Source organism: Gorilla gorilla, chromosome 11 (genome assembly GCF_029281585.2).
Source record: "Gorilla gorilla gorilla isolate KB3781 chromosome 11, NHGRI_mGorGor1-v2.1_pri, whole genome shotgun sequence".
NCBI classification, from domain to species: Eukaryota; Metazoa; Chordata; class Mammalia; order Primates; family Hominidae; genus Gorilla; species Gorilla gorilla.
Genome location: NC_073235.2, coordinates 81,248,496 through 81,273,734, shown reverse-complemented (window position 1 = coordinate 81,273,734; position 25,239 = coordinate 81,248,496). Strand labels below are relative to the sequence as shown.

The window sequence follows — 25,239 nt, the reverse complement described above, 5'->3', positions numbered from 1 at the left end:
AGGCTGAATTATTTATAACCAAGTTGTTTGCCTTTTGGAATTTAATTTTCCTCTAGAGTACATCGTAAAAGTGGCTGAGAATCAGTTTCTCAATACACATATTAAACACTCAAAAGTATGTTAAGGAAATATTAAAAATCATGTTTCTCAGCAAGTAGAAAAGCTTGGAGCCTTGTTTATAAGTCTTTTAAGGAATAAGACGTATTCTCCAGGGAAGTGTGAATCTCCAGGAATTCACACTTTAACAAGCATCCAGATAATTCTGATGCCGGTGGTCTACAGACCACCCATTTAAGAGGCATGTAAACATACCCAGAAGAAAATAAATGCTTGTTTATTATTCAAATGCATGACACTGTTTCCCCAGAAAACATCACCAATCTTAGTGGCCTCTGTTGTTTTTCTCTATCCTTTACTACCTAGTGAGACATTAGTATACAGAATATTGCATGCCTTTACATGTTTTATAACAATATCTTACATGAGCTACGTAAAGTTGCATATGCTTATCCAATAAACTTTACCTTCAATGATGTTCAATTATAGGGCTATAATTGACCTAAGCAGAAACCACATCAAGTAACATCAGGTAGAACTTTAGCATGCACCCAGAAAATTCACAAATGGAAAATGCACAGGGTTGGCAGCACCTGCTGTTGTTTATTACTCAAAATCATGTCAAAGTTAATTCCATTCACTCCTCACACTTATAAAAAATTTCTTTCAACATAACCAAAAAAATCCCCTTTCTGTAACACAATTAAAATGAAGTAATGTTATTATTGGGATTAACATTTTAAATGCAAGCAAATATTTGGGTTATTTGAATACCTATCAAGTTGGAGAAGGTTTAGAATTTTAAAAATTAAATTAAAAATGTAATGATTCTTTAAGTAACAGGTACACCCATCATAGCAACCACTGGAATTCATTTTAATGCAACTTACTGGAATATGCAACATGGCTTTCACATATTAATAGAGCGCTAGATGTGAGGTAGAGGGGGAAGTACCAGAAAGATTCTCAAGAACTGTTATAAAATCTAGAGCTTTTATTTAAAACAAAGAAACAAAAGGTGGTGGCCTAAACTGTTGAGCAAAACAAAGCAAATAAAATAAAATATGGTGGCGAGAAAGCCTTCTGTAATCTCCTGGCTCCATTCTTGCTGTCATCGCTGGGTGAGCTGGGTTCAAGGACATTCAAGGATGTTTAGATTGGCGAGTCATCACCTGGTTTTGGAATTGGAGCTGTGATTGTTTAAAAATACCTTGTAGGGAGCACCCTGGCTCTCACTCTTGACTTTGTTCTCTTGTCCCCGCAGCTGAGACAGCACCACCCAACTTCGTTCAACGACTGCAGAGCATGACCGTGAGACAAGGAAGCCAAGTGAGACTCCAAGTGAGAGTGACTGGAATCCCTACACCTGTGGTGAAGTTCTACCGGGATGGAGCCGAAATCCAGAGCTCCCTTGATTTCCAAATTTCACAAGAAGGCGACCTCTACAGCTTACTGATTGCAGAAGCATACCCTGAAGACTCAGGGACCTATTCAGTAAATGCCACCAATAGCGTTGGAAGAGCTACTTCGACTGCTGAATTACTGGTTCAAGGTACGTGCTGGAGGTTGAGGAACAGAGAGAAGGGGAGAGAGCTGGTTTGTGTCTAAATGGGGCCAAGCGTCCACTTGCCACCTCTCACAGCCCTGGGAAGAATGCTGTGAGCTGATATAAAAGCCGGCTTTTCGACACCCATGAAAAGTCCCTGAGATTCTAGTCAGGAGCGCAGAATAGAAGCAATCTGTGCTTATGAATCTCATTATAAACTGGAAAGGGTTTCAATTAAGTGATCTACATTTCCAAATTATTGGCAAATAATGAAATTTTAAAAAATCGTTCTAAGTAAATTTTTATCTTGTAATGAACATTTTCTATTTTTAAACCTAATTTCTATTCATGCAAAATCCAAAACTTTCTGCAATTTTCTCCATTGGGATATCCAGAAAATCTTTTTGACTTTGTAGTCAGAATTAACAGAATCTCTTTTAAAATGGGTCATTGTGCCCCCTCCCAAACATTCATCTTTCCCTTCCCACAGGTGAAGAAGAAGTACCTGCTAAAAAGACAAAGACAATTGTTTCGACTGCTCAGATCTCAGAATCAAGACAAACCCGAATTGAAAAGGTATTTTTCTATACTGTTGGTTTTCAAGCCTTTCAGGCTGTTGCGTCCCCAGCTATTCCTCCTCAACGTGGGCTTTGTTTTAATCTTTTACAGAAGATTGAAGCCCACTTCGATGCCAGATCAATTGCAACAGTTGAGATGGTCATAGATGGTGCCGCTGGGCAACAGCTGCCACATAAAACACCTCCCAGGATTCCTCCGAAGCCAAAGTCAAGATCCCCAACGCCACCGTCTATTGCTGCCAAAGCACAGCTGGCTCGGCAGCAGTCCCCATCACCCATAAGACACTCCCCTTCCCCGGTCAGACACGTGCGGGCACCGACCCCATCTCCAGTCAGGTAAAGCTGCCATAGAGAGAGCAGGTTATTGCACATTTTGGAACTAGGTTTTGAAACGAGAAAGATTCCCTTGTCCCCCTCGCAGGGCATGCGACGCGGAGAGTGGTTCGCTTCTTCAGTGTCCCGCCGCTCAAACCTCTAGGGGAGCATACAAACGGGCAGGTTGTGGGGCTCCGTGTTCCTCTGGACATCCAGCCGCTTGTGTGTCTGCCTACTAGGGTCTCAGGGGTTTTTATAGGCATAGGGTGTGGGCGTGGCAGGTCAGGGTGATCTTGGGAAATGCAACATTTGGGCGGGAAGGCAGGAGTGTTTGTCCTCACCTAGGTCCATGGGCACAGGCCTCGCTAGGGACCATGCCCTTCTCTTCCCAGCACTTCCCTGCCCTCCTCCGGTGTAAGTTTCAGGCAATCAAAAATGTAGCAGGTGACAAAGGAGGTAAACCAAGAAGTTACTGAATATGATTTTCACAAATCCTCACTGTCCACAGGTAAATTGAAGACCCTTATAAACTTCTGAATTCTTATTTATATTTCATGTAATAAATATGTACTTTAGGGGCCAAAATATGGCACAGTGAAAGGAGAAGAGCACAGAAGTTAGAGTTGAAAGCCCTAAGGACAAATCAGCCTGATCACTTAACAGTTTGATTTAGGGCAATAAGTATAAATAATAAAATAATTGTTATTATACATGGATCACTTCTTCTATCAGATTGGAACTATACATACATTATCTCATTAAATGTTCACAACCTGTAAGAATTATTATCCTCAATGTTATTGATAGGTAACTGGAATTAAAGAAGTTAAGCAGTTTATTTAAGGTTTCAGTTGTGTCATCTGTAAATTAAAGAGAGTCACAATAAGAATGATCTCAAGCTGCATTTTGGGGCTTCAATGAGATAATTAGTTGAAAGTGCCTTGTAAATAGAAAATAATTATGCCAATATTCTTATATTCAGACAGTAAGTAAAACCTTTTAAATATTTTGCATATGCTTGTGTTATTTTATCTAGAAATTAAAATGGACTTCTATGCTTACTTAATATGGAAGTATTTTAGAAGGTGATCATGTATCATGATCAGGGCTCAGAAATTATATAATCAAGTGTAAATTGTCCACAACCGTTTTGAAAGTTTGGGATTTAGTTTATCATGATGAAACTTTTAATATGATGAAATGAAAAATGTACAAAATTTGAGCAAAGAAGTGTTTATTGATCAATTTAAATGAAACAAAAAACACATGGATGTTCCCTGCCAAGAAAATTTTTTATAAAAGAATAATAAGGAGATAGTTGACCTAAATAATATTCAAACATACTGTAAAGTTACTATAATCAGAACAGTATGGTATTGGTAAATGAATAGAAAAATACACCAGGGGAACAAAACAGAGAGTCCAGAAAGAGATCCAAGTATAATAGATCCAAATATATAGGGAATTCAAAAAGCAAAGTGGCCTTTCAATTCAGGGGAGGGAGAGGTATTTTAATAAAGAATGCTGGTCCAATTAGCTATCCATCTGGAAGCAAACAAACATAAACCTCTGCCTCTCACTATTTACAAAATAAATTTCAGCTTGATTAAATAGTTAAAAAAATAAAAAAAAAGAGAAGACAATCTGCAAAAGCATTTATGGGCGAAAGCTTTTAAAAAGACAGTTACAGATTCAACTACATAAAAATCAAAATGTATCTATGGCAAAAGCAAAAGGTCATTTCTAAACCAAACAGCACTTGTGAAAAAATTTTAAGAGCTTTCTCCTTCTCAAGGTACTTCATTGCCTCTGCCATAAAAGTATCACAATAAACATAAAATGGCTACAAGGTAGACAACACCAGCCTAGAAACAGTATATAACATACAAAATTACATATGTTTATGCTGGATAAGACCCATAAACAAGCAAAATATTGAAATGGATTAAAAGAAATGGATCTGGGGGAATGTTTGCAACACTTATGACAAATAACCAATAAATGCACTAAATGCATTAAAAATCATCCACAAATTAATTTTTAAAGGAAAAAAATGCAACACAAAAAAAGACAAAAGATACAAAAAAGCATTTAACATAAGAGGCAATGTAAAAGTCCAATAAATATGTGAAAAAAAATGCTAGATGTTTTCCAATTTTTATTGTTTTAGCCACAAAAATGTAAAGATATTGGCAAACACTAACATGAAACCTTGAACAAAAAGCTTACTTTAAAAAACATGTCTAGCAGTCGACTAAAAAAAAAATGTTCAGTCTCAGGCTAAATCCAAGTTTGCACACCATGAAATCACAACACAAGCCAAATGCAATTTCTTGAGGAGATAACAACCTAACTATATTTTAAAACCCAAGCCTAAGGGTCATTTAGAATCATGGAGTGTCCTTGATCCCATGGAGCATTTTGACCATCTTAGCAGTTTTGAAAGTTCATTAATAACCATCCAAATTGCCCCAAAATTTTGCTTTCCAATAATTAAGAAATAAAATGCCAATTTGCAGAGAAAATAATGGTTATCAAAGATAGACTGCTTCCTAAATATCTCATAGTTTAATCTTGATTTTTGTTGTAGAGTAAGGCAAACATATTTCATTGAATAAGGTGCATTGTATCTCGCTGTGACCAGGTGATTATTTTTCATTGTAAGTACAGAAATAAGCACTCTCCTATAATGACCAAAATTACAATGATTTTCACAGTTATGGGCTTACCTGTGACCTGCTGTTAATCAGTCATGTCATGCTAATCATGTCTTTAACTCTTTTTGAATTAAACCCATTTACTAAGTACAGCAAGAACAAGGCACAGAGTGAAACTTAAAAGCGCATGTCTCTTTGCTTTTCTTCAGTTAGTGGAAACCACACATTATTCTAACTTGGTTTTTGTTATATTTCAAAGGCAGTCATGTTCAGAAAAGAGGCTTATTCCCTAGATTTCCCTTTAGTTTGATTACAACTTCATTTACAAAATGTAAATGGATTTTCACACAAAAAAAGCCCTTCTTCGAGAAAATAAACATTTCTTCGTGAAACTGGTTAATGTTGTAATGTACCGTTAAGGTACTCTGTAAGTTAGAGAAAATATCAACTGTACCTTGAGCTTAATTAGAATAATCATTTCATGTATGATCAGTGTAAGCTAAATATCCTAGATAGTGACAAGATGCATTTATAAACATTTTCTTATATGCAGAATTAATAAAATGCAATGATAGGGCAATACTGCCACCTAGAGAGGAAAATGTAGTAAGCCTTATTAAGAATTAAATTAGTTCTGAAAAAAATTTTACCTTACAATAGTTGGCCAATCCCCAGAATTATTGCTATAGATCAGAAATAGTCTTTTTTGCCCATCAGTGCTGGGATTTAGCACCCAAATTCTTCAACTGATGCTACTTGCACTTTGGATACACCTAAAAAGCAAACAATGAAAACTATTCTGGAAGAAGCAACTTTATCAATTTAACCAAAAATCACAGAATCATTAGTTTTTAAGTTAGTCAATTCCCACAATAACTCTAAAGATATTTAAAATAAGTCCAGAGTGCAATACAAGGGGGGCGAGTGTAAACAAATATGGAGGAAATTAAAAGTAGCTGTCCACAAACACTTCGGCTAAAGCAGCAATTTGCAAAGTGCACTGCACGACCTATACCCAGCAACATGCTGCAGAAAGCTTCCTGAGGATGTGTCCTCCTGTCCTGGAAATTCACAAGGCATACTGACATAGTAAAGGCTGTGGGAAGTCCTGCAGGGGAAAAATAAATGGCTTAAGCTGCTTAGTCAAGAGTGGCACAAGCATTTTGATTACAGAAACCTTTCTTCTTATAACATCTATTTGACATCCTCTAACCCCCCCCCCCCCCCGGAATTGGAATACAGAGATGAACTGGGAATACAGAGGTTGCTGGATTTGACATGTGTTTCCTTTGGCTGCATATTAAAGAAGTAGCTTTTTCTGTTGTGATTTTTTTTTTTATTTTAATGTGAGAAGGTGCAAGGCACAAAATCTCCAGCTTATTTGGAATCAAAGCTGATTCTCTTACAGGGTTACAGCAGATAAGAATAGGTTTATTGAGATTTAAAACAAATTACTTCCAAGTACATTATTTACCCTCTGAATAGGTTATGGAGGCACACATTTTAAAACTCTGCCTTAAAGCACTTCCAGCTTTTCATCTCATGATTCACATCCGGTTACCCCTCCTTGCTTTGACCTCTGCCTTTTGGTTTTCAGGTCCGTGTCTCCAGCAGCAAGAATCTCCACATCCCCCATCAGGTCTGTTAGGTCTCCATTGCTCATGCGTAAGACTCAGGCATCCACCGTGGCCACAGGTCCCGAAGTGCCTCCGCCTTGGAAGCAAGAGGGCTACGTGGCCTCCTCATCTGAGGCTGAGATGAGAGAGACAACGCTGACAACCTCTACTCAGATCAGGACAGAAGAGAGATGGGAAGGGAGATACGGTGTCCAGGAGCAAGTGACCATCAGTGGTGCTGCGGGTGCTGCCGCCAGTGTGTCGGCCAGTGCTAGCTACGCAGCAGAGGCTGTTGCCACTGGTGCTAAAGAGGTACTGTCAGAATGGTTTTGTTTTTCCTTATTTCACATTCTAGTTTCTCCAACTGGATTTCTGCCATGAAACTCAGTCTGTATAAATTGGAGGAAAAATGCATATGAACATAAAAATATAGCAGCAACTGAAGACCAAATTCAGTAGTCATGCTTTGTAAAACCATTTTTAATTAGGACAAAAGCTCCAATCTGTGAAGTTTCCATAATATACAGGTTTTAATGATACAGTCTCTGTATTTCTTGGCAATAATAAATGCTTATGTATGAGTGTATTTTGCTCTAGGTGGCTCAGTTTTCCAGTATGCTTTTTTATTTTCTACTGGGCATGTCATTTAAAAAAGTAATCTACTTGGTCATTTCTAATCTAGGTGAAACAAGATGCTGACAAAAGTGCAGCTGTTGCGACTGTTGTTGCTGCCGTTGATATGGCCAGAGTGAGAGAACCAGTGATCAGCGCTGTAGAGCAGACTGCTCAGAGGACAACCACGACTGCTGTGCACGTCCAACCTGCTCAAGAACAGGTACGTGTGAGGCTGCCGTGGGGCACCCGCAGAGCCACATCCTTCAGTGCACATTAACTCAACCACCATCCACTGAGCTCTGCATGCAGCTGTGCTCAATTCATTCTGAAGACAGCCTTGAGCCCAGCAGGGCCCAGACTTTTAGAACTTTCTGAGCAAAAGGTGGTCTGAGATGTCAAAGGTGTTGACAATGTGAGTATCACAAGAGCAGAGTAGGCCAGAAATACCTGGGCTATAGGAGCAGGCAAAAGTCAACTATCGTATTCAAGGTAGGAAGGCAAACAGTGGCCAGAGAAACAGAGACCAGTCAATTCCAGAGCTCAGTCACTGCACACACTGGATGTGGAAACTACTATTTCAGGGCAGGCATTACATTTCTCTAAGTTTCTCCAAAAGATTTTTGTTTTTACTTTTCTCAAAACAAACATGACACTTGATTCATAGCTGGAACAGTGTCATAAATCCAGGATAATGTCCCACCTCGCATTTGAATAGATTTTCTGTTACAGTTTAAAATCATTCCAGCTTTCCTCCTTATCCTCTTGTGTGACATTTATGTCTAAATCCTGACAGATTATTGTAACTTTTTTTTCTTTTCTGAGACAGAGTCTCGCTCTGTCACCCAGGCTAGAGTGCAGTGGCATGATCTCGGCTCACTGCAGCCTCCGCTTCCTGGGTTTAAGTGATTCTTGTGCCTCAGTCTCGTGAGTAGCTGGGATTACAGGTGTGCGCCACCACACCCAGCTAATTTTTGTATTTTTTAGTAGAGGATTTCACCATGTTGGCGAGGCTGGTCTTGAACTTCTTTTTATGTAAGATGCATTAAAGTGTTTTCTTCCTTTCTTTATGAAAAGCAGGTAAGAAAGGAGGCGGAGAAGACTGCTGTAACTAAGGTAGTAGTGGCCGCCGATAAAGCCAAGGAACAAGAATTAAAATCAAGAACCAGAGAAGTAATTACCACAAAGCAAGAGCAGATGCACGTAACTCATGAGCAGGTGAAAATGGGTTTTTGTTTAAAATTCACTGAGGTTCTTACAGGGGTCAACACAGATAATCACCTTTACCATGAAGAGTGTTGTTCCTTGGGCCACATGGTTGTTAGCATACTAATAAGATCCCCTTGTTGTATGTGTAAATTTCTGGGTACTGGATACCAAAGTTTGGTAGTGTCCCTGAATGCTCCCCTTGTGAATATGAAAAAGAACTCTGTGAACATACACCAGGAGTAGAAACAGGGGTCTCATCACATTGATCTGGGGATGCGCTAAGTGTAAGACTATAGGGAGAGGACAGATGGCTAAAACCAGGAGGAAGAAGTAGATGCTGAGGCAGGAATGGGGAAAAGTGGAGGAGACACTGAACTCACTTTGCTTTAGAAATCTTAGCAACTGCTTCCTGGCTCCTTGGGAAGACATTTGCACATGAGTTTGAAGTGGAATGGACAGCATGGCTTTAACAAGCCAAATGACCAGAAAAGGTGAAAAGGACAGCCCCATGGTTGGCGGCATTTGGGGACAGATTGGAAAACGCCAGTTAGTAGAGCTCTTGGCCAGTGGAACCAGTTGGCAGTTGGGTGGTTTGAGAAGATGAACTTTCAACTCCCTTTCAGCCTTGAGATCCTGTGTTTCAGTGATGAGATATTTGAGAACGGCAAAGAGGCAAACAGAGAAAACTGTCCCCCTATATACGCATATACCTTAGGTGTCCAGATGGAAACAGCATTCTTCACAGTATTTAGGAAAATCGACAAAACAAAAATATTGTGTAAATGCAGATTATAAATTATCCATGCTTGATTTCTCACATGTAAAATAAAAAGATCAGACAAAATTACTTCTAAAGTCTTCCATTCTGATATATATTCTAAGATTACCTTTAGATGACAGAATTAGTACAGAATAATATTGCCATAGATCTATTTGTAAACATTGGAAGTCATTTTAAAGAAGACTACAATTCTGCTGTTCAAAACAAAGTGTTGAATTCAACTTTGTTTTCTCTAAGCAGCCTACATAATTTACAGTTTAAGGAGAGAAAGAGCATGATCTTATTTATGAACATGAGATTATTTATTTTATTTAGTGACATCTCCAGAGAAGGGATTTTACATCTTCAAATTCCTATGTTGTTATATTTAATAAACACCATATTATTTTATTGGGCATCAGGAAATAAAGTTTTTTTTTAAATCATTCTTTGCAGATAAGAAAAGAAACTGAAAAAACATTTGTACCAAAGGTAGTAATTTCTGCAGCTAAAGCCAAAGAACAAGAAACTAGAATTTCTGAAGAAATTACTAAGAAACAGAAACAAGTAACTCAAGAAGCAGTAAGTCCGATTTTCTAAATATTTTGTAGTTTGTTGACAATATCACATTACAGCCAGCTGCAGGTAGCTTATAGTCAAAACCCTTAAATGGAGAAGTCTTTGGCTGTATATTTTTTGTTATTGTTCCTCTATGTCTAGTATTGAAACTCAGGATGGAAATTATGTTCACATTGCACTATTTTCCACTCACTTGATCAGTTTTCAGGAGACTGTCTACAGAACAGTTTAGGGCACATCTATGAACTTTCTAGAACATACATAAATGGATGATAGATATCATGCCAGTCCAGTTACCCACCGGGACAGTTGGTTTCTTTGTGCATAGCCTAAGCCCTCAGTCATTTAGATTGTAATGCACAAACTTTACATGCACACACACATGCACACACATACACACACACACACACACATACACATACATCAGTCATAAACACCCCGAATAAATAGCAAGGGAAAGTGAGGATATGCCAGACATCAGAGAAAGCAAATACTTCCTCAAAAAAAAAAAATTCCTTCAGTTCACGGTTGATAAACAGTGACCTAGAAGCATTTGCTGCTGTTGTGCCGTAGAGCTGTGTGAGGACAATCTCAGTGTCACTAAAATCCACATCTCTCCCGTATGTGAAATCAAGCCTTTAAGTGTCAGGAGAGAGGCATTTATCTTGAATTCTTCCATGTCGAAGAGGGCGCGTGTGCTCATCCTCCTTGAACTCAAGCTCTTTGCTGATCTTAGAGCTACTTTCTTTAAAGGTCCAGTTCAGAACCTTCTACACTTAAAAGGCTGACCAGAGGCTGCTGACTGAATTTCCCTCTCCTTACTGTGAGTGAGACATTTTGAAAGCAGCAAGAACCCTACTTAGCATAATCAAAGGCATAGAAATCCCCATTGCCATTGCAATGCTGGTGACTGGCAAGTTCAGCTGGCCTATGGTTTTCCAGCCACTTGTCAGCAGCCACCCACCGGGTTCCCTAACACGTCAACATGTCTCAAGATGAGATATGTTCAGTTCTAGGACAATTTGCTAAGGCGCATGTGGGCAGAAAAGAAGCCCATTCCTCAGGAAAGCAGTCTATGTATTAAGCACAAGTGTAGGCCCCTGAAATGGAAATCTGACATTTTATCGTTCACCACTAAGCATTCTGTATTTTCCTGAATGTTTCAAGGATGTCTTGCCATTGCTTTTGTATCTTTTGAAACTCAAATCTTTATTTTACTCTAAACATCAGATAAGACAGGAAACTGAGATAACTGCTGCATCCATGGTGGTAGTTGCCACTGCAAAGTCCACAAAACTAGAAACAGTCCCGGGAGCTCAAGAAGAAACTACCACACAACAAGATCAAATGCACCTAAGTCATGAAAAGGTGATGACTTCCTGCCAATGTGAAAGTCACTCTTGCACCATTTCATTTGCAAATCACCTACATTTTCATCATGGATCTTAATCATCACTTCTTCACTTCCACCTCTTCTTATAATGCAAATAGAAAATTTCTTTTCCCACACAGCTACCTTTCACTGTCAATTCATTCCTAACTTTCAGACTTTCTTTGGCTTGTTACTAATATAATATAATAATTCACTTTAATATCTTCCTATTGAAGCAGATGTCCGTAAACAAGTCAATTCATAATACAAAAAATTATGTGCTATTTACAGTGCTACTGAAATGTCTCAGAGATTGCAGTTTTAAAAAATGTGAAAAGTACAAAATAGCACTCATTAGTCTTTTATTGCTAATCACATTTTTTCTTTTAAACTGGACTTATTGTTTTGATATTTTTGCCAGTGAAACAGTATGGATGATCAAAGTAACTCAAATGATATATTTTAGTGTAATTAAAATTTCCTTGAATAGGAAGAAATTTTGCCTCCTTTCTTTTTGACTTACGTTTCTTTTATTAAAGATTTATGGAATTTAATGACTATTTTCTTACTTTATTTTGTATGATCAGATAATGAAGGAAACTAGGAAAACAGTTGTACCTAAAGTCATAGTTGCCACACCCAAAGTCAAAGAACAAGATTTAGTATCAAGAAGTAGAGAAGGCATTACTACCAAAAGAGAACAAGTGCAAATAACTCAGGAGAAGGTGAATACAGATATTTGAGCTGTGAAAAGTTCATCTTTAAACTAATTTCTAGTAAACTATTAACTACAATATGGTATGAATTATTAATCTGTATTTGCCTTTTAAAATCCCTAACTAAAAACAAAATGGTAAATATGAGACTGATTATCATTAATTTTATCTGCACATTTGATTTTCATCCATCTGTAACATTTATAATTCATTTTATTCACCATTATTCTTTGCATGAAGATTAGCATTTTTTAGCTTAATTTTAAAAAAGTGACACAGGGACTCATCTAGAGGTTTTTTAATAGCTAACATTTCTAAGTTTTGTGATTCTCAGTCAGTATATGTAGACATTGCCAGGTGAAAGTTTATTTCTCTTGTGTATTTAACCCTGAATAACCATCTTGCATCCCCATGAGGAAGGGGGAAGGGTCATACTATGTATGTTTGAAGCCCTGTTCAACTTAAATCTTGATTTTACTGTAATAATCAGATGAGAAAGGAAGCCGAGAAAACTGCCTTGTCTGCAATAGCAGTTGCTACTGCTAAAGCCAAAGAACAAGAAACAATACTGAGAACTAGAGAAACTATGGCTACTAGACAAGAACAAATCCAAGTTACCCATGGAAAGGTGACTATTGTTGTCCCAAGTGTGAAATCCCCTATTATAATACATTAATACCACATATCATGTGAAATTCCTTATTATGATACATTAATATCAAGTCTCTGAATTTCTTATGTATGAGTCACTATTAACCAAATTTATTTTTTAGACAATTAAATAATTGGAAACTAAAAAAGATTTATTATTGTTAATATTACTACATATCCCTTTCTCCACTTATCTCTTCACCATTATTGTCAACATTTTATTAACATCTGGGAATCTTCCAGAAGTTGATTAAAATTGCATGCAGGCTAATTTTAAGAGGCCCATGAACATTTTTTAAAAACACGGAAGATGTATAAGTAAATGATGACTCTTACTCACTGTCAAGAAGATGTGTGTTTTGAAGGGTCATAAATTCAGTGTATTATGTTATGGAGTATGACTTATTTCAGTAAATTACCCATAATTTTCTTTGTATGAAACTTTATCTTTTTTCCCTCCTGTAAATATCAGAGGAGAAGATAAGCTGAAAAAATTATAATGCATGCTGTAGCAGCTCCCACTAAAGCTAAACAAGATGCATATTAAAATCTAGAGAAGGAAGTATCCAAACAGAACAATTACACATAAGCCATGAAAAGATTACCGTATCTATTTGTAGCTATGAAATATCCATGAATTAAACTGTTTCCCATGACTCTGTCATTTACTCCAAATGAGCCATTTACCTAATTGTATTCTTTATTGCTAATATACCACTTGAAAATTAGCAACTCAAGTTTTTCCATTTCATTAGCAGGATGGCCTGAATCCTATTTGTGTTTCCCTCAGTGTCATTTTCTAACTCTACATCTTTTTTTTCTAAGATATGATTTAAGATAAACTTTTTAAACCTTTACTCAAATCTAACATTTAATGGCATATCAGCCTTTCAGAAGTCTCATAAATGACAGAAATTCCACTATGCAACATACTTCATGAGTGATTAACTTTTTACTTTTGTTTCCATTCAAATTTTGTCATGAATTGACTATCTTGTTTTTGTTAAAAATTAGCTAAGGATGGAAGCTGAGAAAATGTTTATACCTAAAGTAGTAGTTACCACTGCAAAATCTGCTGAACCAGCCACACTGCCAATGACTAGAGAAGGATTCACTATTAAACAAGAACAAATACATCTTTTTCGAGAAGAGATGAAAACTGATGCTATGGAGGTGAAAAGTATTGTTTCATCCCATTTCATCATCAACTCTCATAACTTTTCATCCGTCATAAACTGTGCTTCTAGTGTTCCATCTAATTGCTTAACTGATCAATAAAACAATAGAGATGGTTAGATTCAGTCCGTCCTCCAGTTGAACAGTGAGCATTTCTAGTAGTGAAAAGTCAGACCAAATAATACTCTTCTTTACGTCTCCTAAATTTATTCTCAGCATTTAACTCATATGAATTGGAGTATTCTAGTCCAATTTGTCTTCCTGCTTCTCTAGGTTACAAACATGTGAGAGATATCAAAGTCCACTAAGAAATAAAGGCGGTTACCAGCGTACTCATTTGTAGTCCACCAATAAGTGTGTGTATATAAATTTGATATACAATTATTCAAGGAAAAAACAGACAGATGCTTCCTCAATTTAAAATATTCTACCATGATTAAGATTCTTCTATATGTTTAAAATCAAGAACAAAATTTAAATATTTCAGTTGTGTGACATTTAGTCAAATGACAGTTTCTTTGACAGTTTCTTTTATCATTGTTAAAATAAAATTAAGACTTAAGCTGACTACTTCATAGCAGACTGGCTAAAAGGTTCAAATGAGATATAGTGGAAATGTGATCACTCTACAATCAAAATAATATTTATTTATTTAGTGTTATCTGTCGAAGATGTTAACATTTTAAAATGTCTATACAATTAAAGTCAGCTCATTGCCAATATAGTTTTTAAAAAAGAAACAAATAAACGGACAAACTTAACTCACCTAAGCCTCATGTGTATTTTATGTTTTTTTCTGAGATGATGCAATCTAAAGTGAAGATGGTGTTTGCAGTCCTTCGAGGCAGATGAAATTGTTTGTGTCTTCCTAAAAGGAAGCCCTGGATAAAGCCCATGATCACTAAAGACCCAATTCCATCTCAGAAAAATCTCATTTATATCTTGAATGGTTCAGAGAATAATTTTTAAAGATATGCAGGTAGCATAGTTGAAGAATGTTTCCGATGCATTCTAGATTCTATTCACAGGTATAGAAAACTGAATATTAATAAAATTTTCCAATCTTACTTTTAAAATGCACTTTTAAAATGTACTTTTAAAATGAACATGGCTATGTGATTTTTGCGGTATGCTGTTTCCAAGTATCACATAGAATCATAATATCTAAGCCACATCAGCTAGTTTGCCTTCTTTAAAAGAGAAACTCCTCTGCAAATTGTATTTCCATTAATGTTCATCAGACTCAGAAATGAGAAAATAATATTTGTTTCATTCTTTGCTTTAACTCTCCGTAATAATGAAAGTAAATTAAACTTCAATGTGAAAGGTTGTTCTCTTGAATCCAAACATGATAACACTTTCATTTTAATCACAATATTTTTATTTGCACGGGGTTCTCTTTGTCATCTGTGTGTTTTAAGAAAGGTATTTTCTGATAGATTAAACAATCTTACCCTTAGGGAATCATAAGTAAATTCATATGCTCACTCTTTGTTTGTGAGCTTTCATGTTATGTCCGATTTGCATGCAACCATATAACTCTGTAGTCACTGATTTTTCTGGACAGGATGATGACGGTATTTGAGTGCACTTATATCATCACTGTCACTGCATTAATACCAGACTAAATGGTCAACAAGATAATAAAAATAATCAGTGAAAAGAACCAGCTCCAAAATTCTGATTTTCCAATTGCTGATTGATTGTCTGCCTGGAAAAATTCTAGAAAATTTCAAAATCTTCTTGTGATTTTGTGTTCATATTGTGATTGTCCTATGTTGTGTATATGTGATTTAATGTCTAGTATAATTAAGTAGGTGTACAGAGAGTATATCTAAATAGATGTCTGTACAATATAATAATCAATGAAATAGTCCCTAAAAGTGTTTCTGAGATACATTTCTAGACACGTTAACACTGCTGTATAATGTGGATGCCATCTGCCTGTCCTGATGCCTAGGAGATATTCCAGCCTGATCTCGATATTCCTATGTATTAATTCGGGAAACCTTGTCTCCAGGTGGACGTTGGAAAAAAGGCTGAAGCTGTAGCAACAGTTGTTGCTGCAGTAGACCAGGCCCGAGTCAGAGAGCCCAGAGAGCCTGGGCATCTTGAAGAATCCTATGCTCAGCAAACCACTTTGGAGTACGGATATAAGGAACGCATTTCCGCCGCAAAGGTAGCTGAGCCTCCCCAACGTCCAGCCTCAGAACCCCACGTTGTCCCTAAAGCAGTCAAGCCTAGAGTAATCCAGGCTCCTTCTGAGACTCATATCAAAACTACTGATCAAAAGGGAATGCACATATCATCACAGGTGAGTCTATACCTGCTGATTTTTCACCTTGTTCATGGTAAAGCAAGCCTCACTGCTGCGGTAATCTGGTGATCAATGGTATCACTGAGTTTCATTTCAATGCAGATCAAGAAAACTACAGATCTAACAACGGAAAGATTAGTCCATGTGGATAAACGCCCCCGCACAGCTAGCCCTCACTTTACTGTTTCAAAAATTTCTGTTCCTAAGACAGAACATGGATATGAGGTAAGAAGTTACAGAGCATGATACAGAAATGTTTAAAGGAAATAAGTATCTAACCTGTGAAATAGAGCATCTCTGGGGTAGGCCAATGGAGGATTCTTTTTTGGTGATGTGTGTGTGCGTGTGTTTGCATTCACAGTGGGCCCAGACACCCTAAAGATTTGGTTTCTGAAACTCGCCCAGGGGAGTGAGCCTAGAGTCACAAGTGGTTATCTTATACCTCTGAGGAGACACAAATCCACACAGGCTTCTCTCTAGTTCACATTTCAGGGACAGCTCAAACTCAATTGTTCTGATTACTATTGTTCTAATGATTTTGTGAAAGGTAGTGTGTTACACAGCATAGTTTTACTTATGCTGTGAGACATTTCAGAGTAACTTAACTGTGAATGTGTTTCAATAATAAAGACAGACATTGAGAAATCATATATTTATATACTCAATATAGCAAGATGGAGAGGTGGTACTGTACGGTGGTTGGGTTGGATTGTGGAATCAAATAGCTCTGGATTAGTGCCCTATCTTCTCCCTTATAACCTCTGTCATCAGGAGAAAGTAAGCATACATGTAAAATGCAAGTAAAAAGGACATAAAAACCTTCAGTTGTCAGCATGTAATAAATCCTTGATATTAGTCACTATTGTTATTATACACATCCAAGAAATAGAACCCAAACCTTCTATGCCTTCAAAGAACTGTAAGTTACATATAATGCCTATATTTGATTTAGTCCCAAATTACAAAACAAATAACCATAGACCACAACAGAATAAAAGCAGTAAGGGGCCGGGCGTGGTGGCTCACGCCTGTAATCCCAGCACTTTGGGAGGCCGAGGCGGGCGGATCACGAGGTCAGGAGATCGAGACCATCCTGGCTAACACAGTGAAACCCCGTCTCTACTAAAAAATACAAAAAATTAGCCGGGCGTGGTGGCGGGCGCCTGTATTCCCAGCTACGCGGGAGGCTGAGGCAGGAGAATGGCGTGAACCCGGGAGGCGGAGCTTGCAGTGAGCCGAGATCGCGCCACTGCACTCCAGCCTGGGCGACAGAGCGAGACTCCGTCTCAAAAAAAAAAAAAAAAAAAGCAGTAAGGAAACCTTTAAAATATTTTTTCTGAATGTCTTCATGTTTACCTTTCACATAGATTTGTGGCTAAAACCCAAATGTACTATTGCAAAGTAGTTCTTAGGCATTTACCAACAATTTCAATAATTTCTTAATTTTGAATCTCCCACTGTGGTATTTTCAAAAGTGGCATTCGTCGGAATGGTTAAGTGAAAATTCATGACTAAGCTTTAGAAAATCCTGTCCTTTTATGATAAAAGCTGTAAAATAAGGAGTTCTGAATACAACTCTTTAAAAAAGATATTTTAAAATTTGTTTTACAAACTAACATGCATGACAAGGAGCTTTATAATTGGCTTATCTCTAAATGACTTTTCATTAACTGTGTGATAATGAGTGCTAATGAGAACATTAAAGAACAGACCTTATAGAAAATAGGCTCAGACTCAGTCCAAGAGGGCTAGCCATCGGAGGATGGTTAAATGACTTTATTTTCTGACTCTGTTTCCATGTAGGCATCAATAGCCGGCAGTGCTATTGCCACATTACAAAAAGAGTTGTCAGCCACATCTTCTGCTCAGAAGATCACCAAATCGGTGAAGGCTCCTACTGTGAAGCCCAGTGAGACTAGAGTAAGGGCAGAGCCCACACCCTTGCCACAGTTCCCCTTCGCTGACACACCAGATACTTACAAGAGTGAAGCTGGCGTTGAGGTGAAAAAGGAAGTAGGGGTGAGCATCACTGGCACCACCGTCCGTGAAGAGCGCTTTGAAGTACTGCACGGACGCGAAGCCAAGGTTGGTCACTGGTTACCCGCTGTTACATGGTCCACTCCCATTGAGCAGGGCCAGGTGGTTGGCTAGTTTGTACTGAAAAGTAGCCAGTGGAGTCTTGCCTTTCTCCTTTGCCATACTAAGACTTGGTTTTTATGGATCATAGTATGGGTCAGAGATCATTTTCTCAAATTATTTTTATAATTATTTTTATATTTTTATAATTATATAATGTTGCATGAGCTAAGAGTTTATGAGATTTCCCTGAATTTCATGAGCACTTTGTAATATAATTTGTAAAAAATCTAGGTAACAGAAACAGCAAGAGTACCAGCACCTGTTGAAATTCCTGTTACTCCACCAACTTTGGTCTCGGTGAGTAAAGAAGTTGATTATGTTGGACCCTATTCATATCTCCTCAAATCATTTTAATACACGTTTGCAAAGATCAGTTTCTCAAATTAATACAAAAATGACATTAGTGAGCTTACAGATGCTCATTTTAAGACCATATTTGGTCTGGAAGACCATATTTGACCATATTTGGCAAGGAAGAAGGGAATTCTATGTGGTACATCATTCATGGATTCAAAAGATTTAATGAGCTTCTAATATGCAGAAGGCATTATTGCAGGAGCTGTGGAGACATAAAGACCAATCCATCCCTCTTTGAAATATTTTCTTTGCCATCAGAGAAAATGTACATAAACCAGCATAATGAAATATATAAGGTGATAAGCATCACAACAGAAGGAGAATCCATGGGAGGCATAGATTCATTCCAGTTGGTGATACCATGGCAAAGCTTTGTTGAATAGGTAGCATTTGCTATTGAGCCTTACAGCTCTTTACTAATATATTAGTATATTATATAAATATTTGTTTCTCTACTACTATTTCTGGAGTCCTGATTAAAATGCCATTTTGTGGCAGTCGAAATGCATAAGTTCAAACTCTACATTTGTTACAAAACAGAAGTGATTAATGAATATGCACACATATCATTATTTATTTTTTCTCCTCTCTTCAGGGCTTAAAAAATGTGACTGTCATAGAAGGTGAATCTGTCACCTTGGAGTGCCACATCTCTGGATACCCATCCCCGACAGTGACATGGTACAGGGAAGACTACCAAATCGAAAGTTCCATTGACTTCCAGATAACCTTCCAGAGTGGAATTGCTCGTCTTATGATTCGCGAAGCATTTGCGGAAGACAGCGGGCGATTTACTTGCAGTGCTGTAAATGAGGCTGGAACTGTCAGCACATCCTGCTATCTGGCTGTGCAGGGTTAGTGGCCACCCTCCCACAGTCCTAATGCACATGCCATCACTTTCATCTGACACTCTTTTCCACAATACGGTTTCTGTGCACCTTGAAATGATGTCCCTTTTTGGAACTTGGGGGGAGATTATATGGTCAATTTAACTGTCAGTGCTAAGCAGGGGTCACTAAACATCTCATCTCAATGAGAAACTTTTGTCTTCTTTTAGTGTCAGAAGAATTTGAAAAGGAAACCACAGCCGTGACTGAGAAATTTACTACAGAAGAGAAACGGTAAAACATTTTGCTAATTAGTAGCTGTTCTAGTACCATTTTGACTTTCAGCCCCACCAGTATTGGCAAATTGCAACCCAGAAGCTAATATGAGGGGAATTCTCTTTCCAGCTTTGTTGAGTCAAGAGATGTGGTTATGACTGATACTAGCCTCACAGAGGAACAAGCAGGGCCTGGAGAACCTGCTGCACCTTACTTTATTACAAAACCAGTGGTCCAGAAACTGGTGGAAGGTGGGAGCGTGGTGTTTGGATGCCAAGTTGGCGGCAACCCAAAGCCCCATGTATACTGGAAAAAATCTGGTGTTCCTCTAACCACTGGATACAGGTATTTTGATGGCTGAATACAGAGTTCTCTGTGACTTGTATAATACGTGCATGAAGCCTAGAGTAGAATTTACTCACCCCACCGACCCTGAGCATAGGCTCTTTCATTGTGGAGCCTTCTTAGTTTGTTTTGAGGTATTTTTACATTTTTTTTGTGCAAAGTCTTCCTAAGAAATAAAGCTATGTGACAAAAGTGGATGGAAGATATATTTCTTTACATTATAGTTTAATTCATTGAGTTTGTGAAAGTAGAGAAAATATGGATTTTCACACACACACACACACACACACACACACACTCTTCCAGAAAAGATTTGAGACAATTTTCAATAAAAACATGTAATAACTAAGTGACTAAAAGATAGAAGAATAGCCATATAATGAAGAAGAAAGCTAGTTATGCACACAAATCTATGCTAGTAATTTTTCTTCAATTCAATATAAAATTTAGCTCTGAATATTTTGCAATTTAAGATAAAAAGAGCAACCTGGTAATCTAAAAATGTAGGTGCCGTACCTTAATAATAATAAATATAATGTACCAGAGAGTTAATACTGAAATATTTAAAGGAATTTATTGTTTTAATTATTCATTTGATCTCTGAATGAAATAATGAGAAAAATAACGAACAAAGAGAAAATACCTGTTGTTTAAGTGACCTGATCATTTGCTAACATAAACACTGAAAACCACTTAATTTCATGACTGATTCTAGCAATAAATATTCTTTAAAATGAATATTTTAACTTATTTGGCCCTAATTACTCATGTTCTTGCATTTTTCTCAATTTTCAGCAATCTTATAATCTATTGTGGAGCTTAGTCATATGTTTAGGGTCATTGAATTTTATACCACAGATCCACTCACAGATAAGTCCAATTATTTTACCCACAGAAGAGTTGTTGATAACTGATTTTTAAATTTTGTACATTTACATAAAGATACAAAGTGAGTTACAACAAACAAACCGGTGAATGCAAGCTGGTGATTTCTATGACTTTTGCTGATGATGCTGGAGAATACACTATTGTTGTTCGTAATAAGCATGGAGAAACTTCTGCATCTGCTTCCTTGCTTGAAGAAGGTAAGTGCAACTCCAGTTTCTATGTGCATGATAAGAACTGAAATACAAGGAGATAGCAGTGCTGTCCGTTTGCTGAAAAATCTGTTGCCATTTACTGGTTCTGATACTTTGCCCCAGTGTCTTTGCCTCAGTTGTATGGAAAATGTTTTAGACCACATGGCCTCAAAAACTATACTGTCATTACACTTCTGAGGTTCTAGCAATAGTTTCTGTTTGGTGTATTTGTTTCTAGGCATATCATGCCTCTGAAAATGCAGAGATTCTAAATCTGGTTGCCTTCCAGGCCCAGGCAGGTAACAGTGAGCTCAATGAAAGCAGTGGCAAACTGGAGAGTAGGTGCCCTGCCTCAAAGAGACAGTAGCTGTGTTGTTGCCAGGCATGCACCAGGCTGTTACCAGGCTCAGTGTTGCTAGAGCTCCTGATATTTTAAAGAAAACCTGGAAGTCAGGATTTTCAATGTTTATAACCTGAAAACAAATGTAACAGCTTTCATGCTAGACTGTTCACATTTACAGTGAACTGGCTCACACTCTGTTTCATTTGACCTACACAGTATCCCTTAGAGGAAATTACAATATTATCTTCATTTAGCAGATAAAGCACTCAATATTCAGGAAGGTAAATGAATTGTTAAAAGACACACAGCAAATTAGGAAGTCCTCCGTGGTAGATCCCCCCAAAACTGACTGCTAATATAAAATTCTTTCTACAATTGTAATGGCTGGTTGGATTTGTTAGTGTAAGTTTGGTTTCCAGATTCCATCTAGAAAATATTGAGCACTTCAATAGTCAATATTTGGAAAATTTGGCTTTTGGTTATCAACTTTCCCCACTGTAGAGTTTACCTGAATGCATAGTGGTATGACTGTTTTCTAATAAGAGCATTAAAAATTAACTTATGTTCTTAACTCTTAGCTGATTATGAGTCACTGATGAAGTCCCAGCAAGAAATGCTTTATCAGACACAAGTGACTGCATTTGTTCAAGAACCTAAAGTTGGAGAAACAGCACCTGGATTTGTATACTCTGAGTATGAAAAAGAGTATGAAAAAGAACAAGCCTTAATTAGGAAGAAAATGGCCAAAGACACTGTAGTGGTCAGAACTTATGTAGAAGATCAGGTGAGTATAAAAGTAATGACCAACCAAACAATTTCATAAATTATACTTTCCTTTTTTTGTTTGATATCTTCATTTTCAAGTGATGAGCTCGGGGTTAGACAGCTATTAGCAGGTCCAAGTTCACTGTTGCTAAGTTTCCTTAATCTTCATGGTATGTTGCACCTGTGAGTTTAGAACTAGAGATTACATATAGGCCATAAATGTGACTTTAGAAACAGGGTTTATAATATATTAAGGAAAACACCAATATTAGCACAGCTGAGTTCATTCATGCCAAGATCTCTTCATCTGTGTGATAAGCTAATGTAACCTCTAACCCAAATCTAACTCCTGCTTTTGGAATACCTTTCTACCCAAGATGCCACAACATTCACTGGGAAAGATGACCATAATGCAGATTAAAACAAACAAACCAAAAAGTCTTCCAGATTCTTCTCCCAGCTAAAAACTTCAACAGTCTAGCTCAGATACATCTCCTTAAATAATTTATATCAGTAAGGATATGTATTTTTAACAGACCGTAATCTTTTTGCATAGGAATTCCATATTTCTTCCTTTGAAGAGAGACTTATTAAAGAAATTGAATATAGAATAATAAAGACTACATTAGAAGAACTTCTTGAAGAAGATGGAGAAGAAAAGATGGCAGTTGACATTTCTGAATCTGAAGCTGTTGAATCAGGATTTGATTTAAGAATCAAGAATTATAGAATTCTTGAGGGGATGGGTGTCACTTTTCATTGCAAGATGTCTGGATATCCATTACCAAAGGTAAAATATAAACATTTATCATACCTCCTTGCCACAGTAAAGATACAAATTGGTTAAAATATAACTATTTGATGTAAATTTTATTCATACGTGCATGGTATTCTTTGCAGATTGCTTGGTACAAAGATGGCAAGCGCATCAAACATGGAGAAAGATACCAAATGGACTTTCTACAAGATGGCAGAGCTAGTCTGCGTATACCTGTTGTTCTTCCAGAAGATGAAGGAATCTACACTGCATTTGCCAGCAATATTAAAGGAAATGCAATTTGCTCAGGGAAATTGTATGTGGAGCCTGCTGCACCACTTGGAGCTCCGACTTACATCCCCACACTAGAGCCAGTGAGCAGAATCAGGTAAGACTTGTAATAATTTGGGTTATTCAGTATGTAAATTGTTTTCAAAACATCAAATAGTAGCAAATTGCTATTGTGTAAGAAGAAAATCGAGGGCTAAAATGGCACAGAAACTTACCATTGGCAACACCAACAATTGCCAGGAGTTTTTATTTCTTGCCCCTGTGTAAGATGAGCAAAGAATTTTCATAAGTGTAACATACTGTTTATTTTCCTAGTGCTATAGCTAATATCACAATAGCTCTTATTTGACACCTGATTTTTACATATGTAAATTTATACAACAGCCCTGCAATAAAAAGATGACTATTATTGGTTTGGAAATAGGAACACTGAGGCCCTGGGAATCTATGAAAATTGTCTTAATTCATCCAGCCTGTAAGCGGTGGTGCCAGCATTCAAACTCCAAGTCAGTCTGGCTGCAATGTGTAGATGGAGTCTTGTTTTGCTTTGTTTTGTTTCCAAATTCATTTCTATGTTTTCCTCCTCTGAGATAAAGAATGTGTATTTTTTATTTTTTCATAAATGTATTCATTGGTTTACTTATCCAACCAACATTTATTAGGATGTTTTAGTAGTTAAATCAAAAAAGTCTAGTGACTGATTAAATCCAAGCAGTAACGAAGAGAGTATTGAGGATTATTCCAAGATTTTTGAGCCTGGGTACCTGGATGTACTGAATGACTACCAGCTAAAATTGAGAATATAGGAAAAACATAGTTGTGGGGGCAACAATAATATATTCTATTTTAGATCTGAATGAGGTACCTTCTAATACATGCAAGAAGTAAATTCTAAAATAACATGAATAATGAATAAGACAAAATGAAGTTTGTTTTGCTGAGTTTTCTTTATGCCTCACGAAAGTATTTTTTGTCTTTGTTTTGCAGATCTCTCTCTCCACGTTCAGTGAGCAGGTCTCCTATACGCATGTCTCCTGCACGGATGTCACCGGCAAGGATGTCTCCTGCACGGATGTCCCCTGCAAGAATGTCCCCTGGACGTAGGCTGGAGGAGACAGATGAGTCACAACTTGAGAGACTATATAAACCAGTCTTTGTGTTAAAACCTGTTTCTTTCAAATGTTTAGAAGGGCAAACTGCCAGATTTGACTTAAAGGTTGTTGGTAGACCTATGCCAGAGACGTTCTGGTTTCATGATGGTAAGTATGATAAGTTTTTGCTCATGAATCATAAAAACACAAAAACAAGCTTATGTATGCATCTAACAATTTTTAAAAACTATTTTAAAATCTACTTTCTTTTAAACATATTTTCACAGGCCAGCAAATTGTCAATGACTATACCCATAAAGTAGTCATTAAAGAAGATGGTACTCAATCACTAATTATTGTCCCTGCCACACCCAGTGATTCTGGGGAATGGACTGTGGTTGCCCAAAACAGGGCAGGCAGATCTTCAATTTCAGTGATTTTAACTGTGGAAGGTAAAATGAGATAAAATAAAAATAAATGAATTTTCTTATCACTTGGGTTATAAACAGGTATTTCAGCCTTACTCCCTCTAAATCATGACCTTTCTCTTTCAGCTGTGGAACATCAGGTAAAACCGATGTTTGTAGAAAAACTGAAAAATGTCAATATAAAGGAAGGTTCCCGACTTGAAATGAAAGTCAGAGCTACGGGTAACCCCAACCCTGACATTGTATGGTTGAAAAACAGTGACATCATTGTGCCTCATAAATATCCCAAAATCAGGTAAGTATGGAAATAATAAAGCTAAGCTCATTATACAAATCCAATAACCAGGGAAGCTATACCACTATATTGATTATTCCCTCCC

The 25,239-nt window shown here is 37.2% G+C and overlaps 1 protein-coding gene and 1 long non-coding RNA gene across 3 annotated transcripts in view; one reads left to right on the top strand and one right to left on the bottom strand.

Moving 5' to 3' along the window:
* The window catches only part of TTN (titin), a 281,502-nt gene that overhangs the window by 5,428 nt on the left and 250,835 nt on the right, over positions 1-25,239 (top strand). The window contains exons 4-27 of one of the 2 annotated variants that reach the window (XM_063695029.1): positions 1,322-1,609; positions 2,094-2,179; positions 2,273-2,517; positions 6,751-7,081; positions 7,452-7,604; positions 8,459-8,599; positions 9,807-9,932; positions 11,160-11,297; positions 11,889-12,026; positions 12,508-12,645; positions 15,865-16,158; positions 16,264-16,386; positions 17,965-18,246; positions 18,532-18,597; positions 19,253-19,511; positions 19,715-19,778; positions 19,890-20,105; positions 21,048-21,190; positions 22,106-22,311; positions 22,849-23,082; positions 23,193-23,437; positions 24,328-24,599; positions 24,719-24,883; positions 24,986-25,154. In XM_063695029.1, coding sequence (XP_063551099.1) covers positions 1,322-1,609; positions 2,094-2,179; positions 2,273-2,517; positions 6,751-7,081; positions 7,452-7,604; positions 8,459-8,599; positions 9,807-9,932; positions 11,160-11,297; positions 11,889-12,026; positions 12,508-12,645; positions 15,865-16,158; positions 16,264-16,386; positions 17,965-18,246; positions 18,532-18,597; positions 19,253-19,511; positions 19,715-19,778; positions 19,890-20,105; positions 21,048-21,190; positions 22,106-22,311; positions 22,849-23,082; positions 23,193-23,437; positions 24,328-24,599; positions 24,719-24,883; positions 24,986-25,154 — 4,522 coding nt within the window. The remainder of the gene's footprint in view (positions 1-1,321; positions 1,610-2,093; positions 2,180-2,272; positions 2,518-6,750; positions 7,082-7,451; positions 7,605-8,458; positions 8,600-9,806; positions 9,933-11,159; positions 11,298-11,888; positions 12,027-12,507; positions 12,646-15,864; positions 16,159-16,263; positions 16,387-17,964; positions 18,247-18,531; positions 18,598-19,252; positions 19,512-19,714; positions 19,779-19,889; positions 20,106-21,047; positions 21,191-22,105; positions 22,312-22,848; positions 23,083-23,192; positions 23,438-24,327; positions 24,600-24,718; positions 24,884-24,985; positions 25,155-25,239) is intronic. The other variant, XM_055380317.2, reaches the window with a different exon arrangement.
* On the bottom strand, positions 22,348-24,331 carry LOC109025948 (uncharacterized). The gene is made up of 2 exons (XR_002004907.3): positions 23,556-24,331; positions 22,348-22,473 (listed from the first exon to the last, which is right to left on the bottom strand). It is a non-coding gene; the product is annotated as an uncharacterized lncRNA (long non-coding RNA).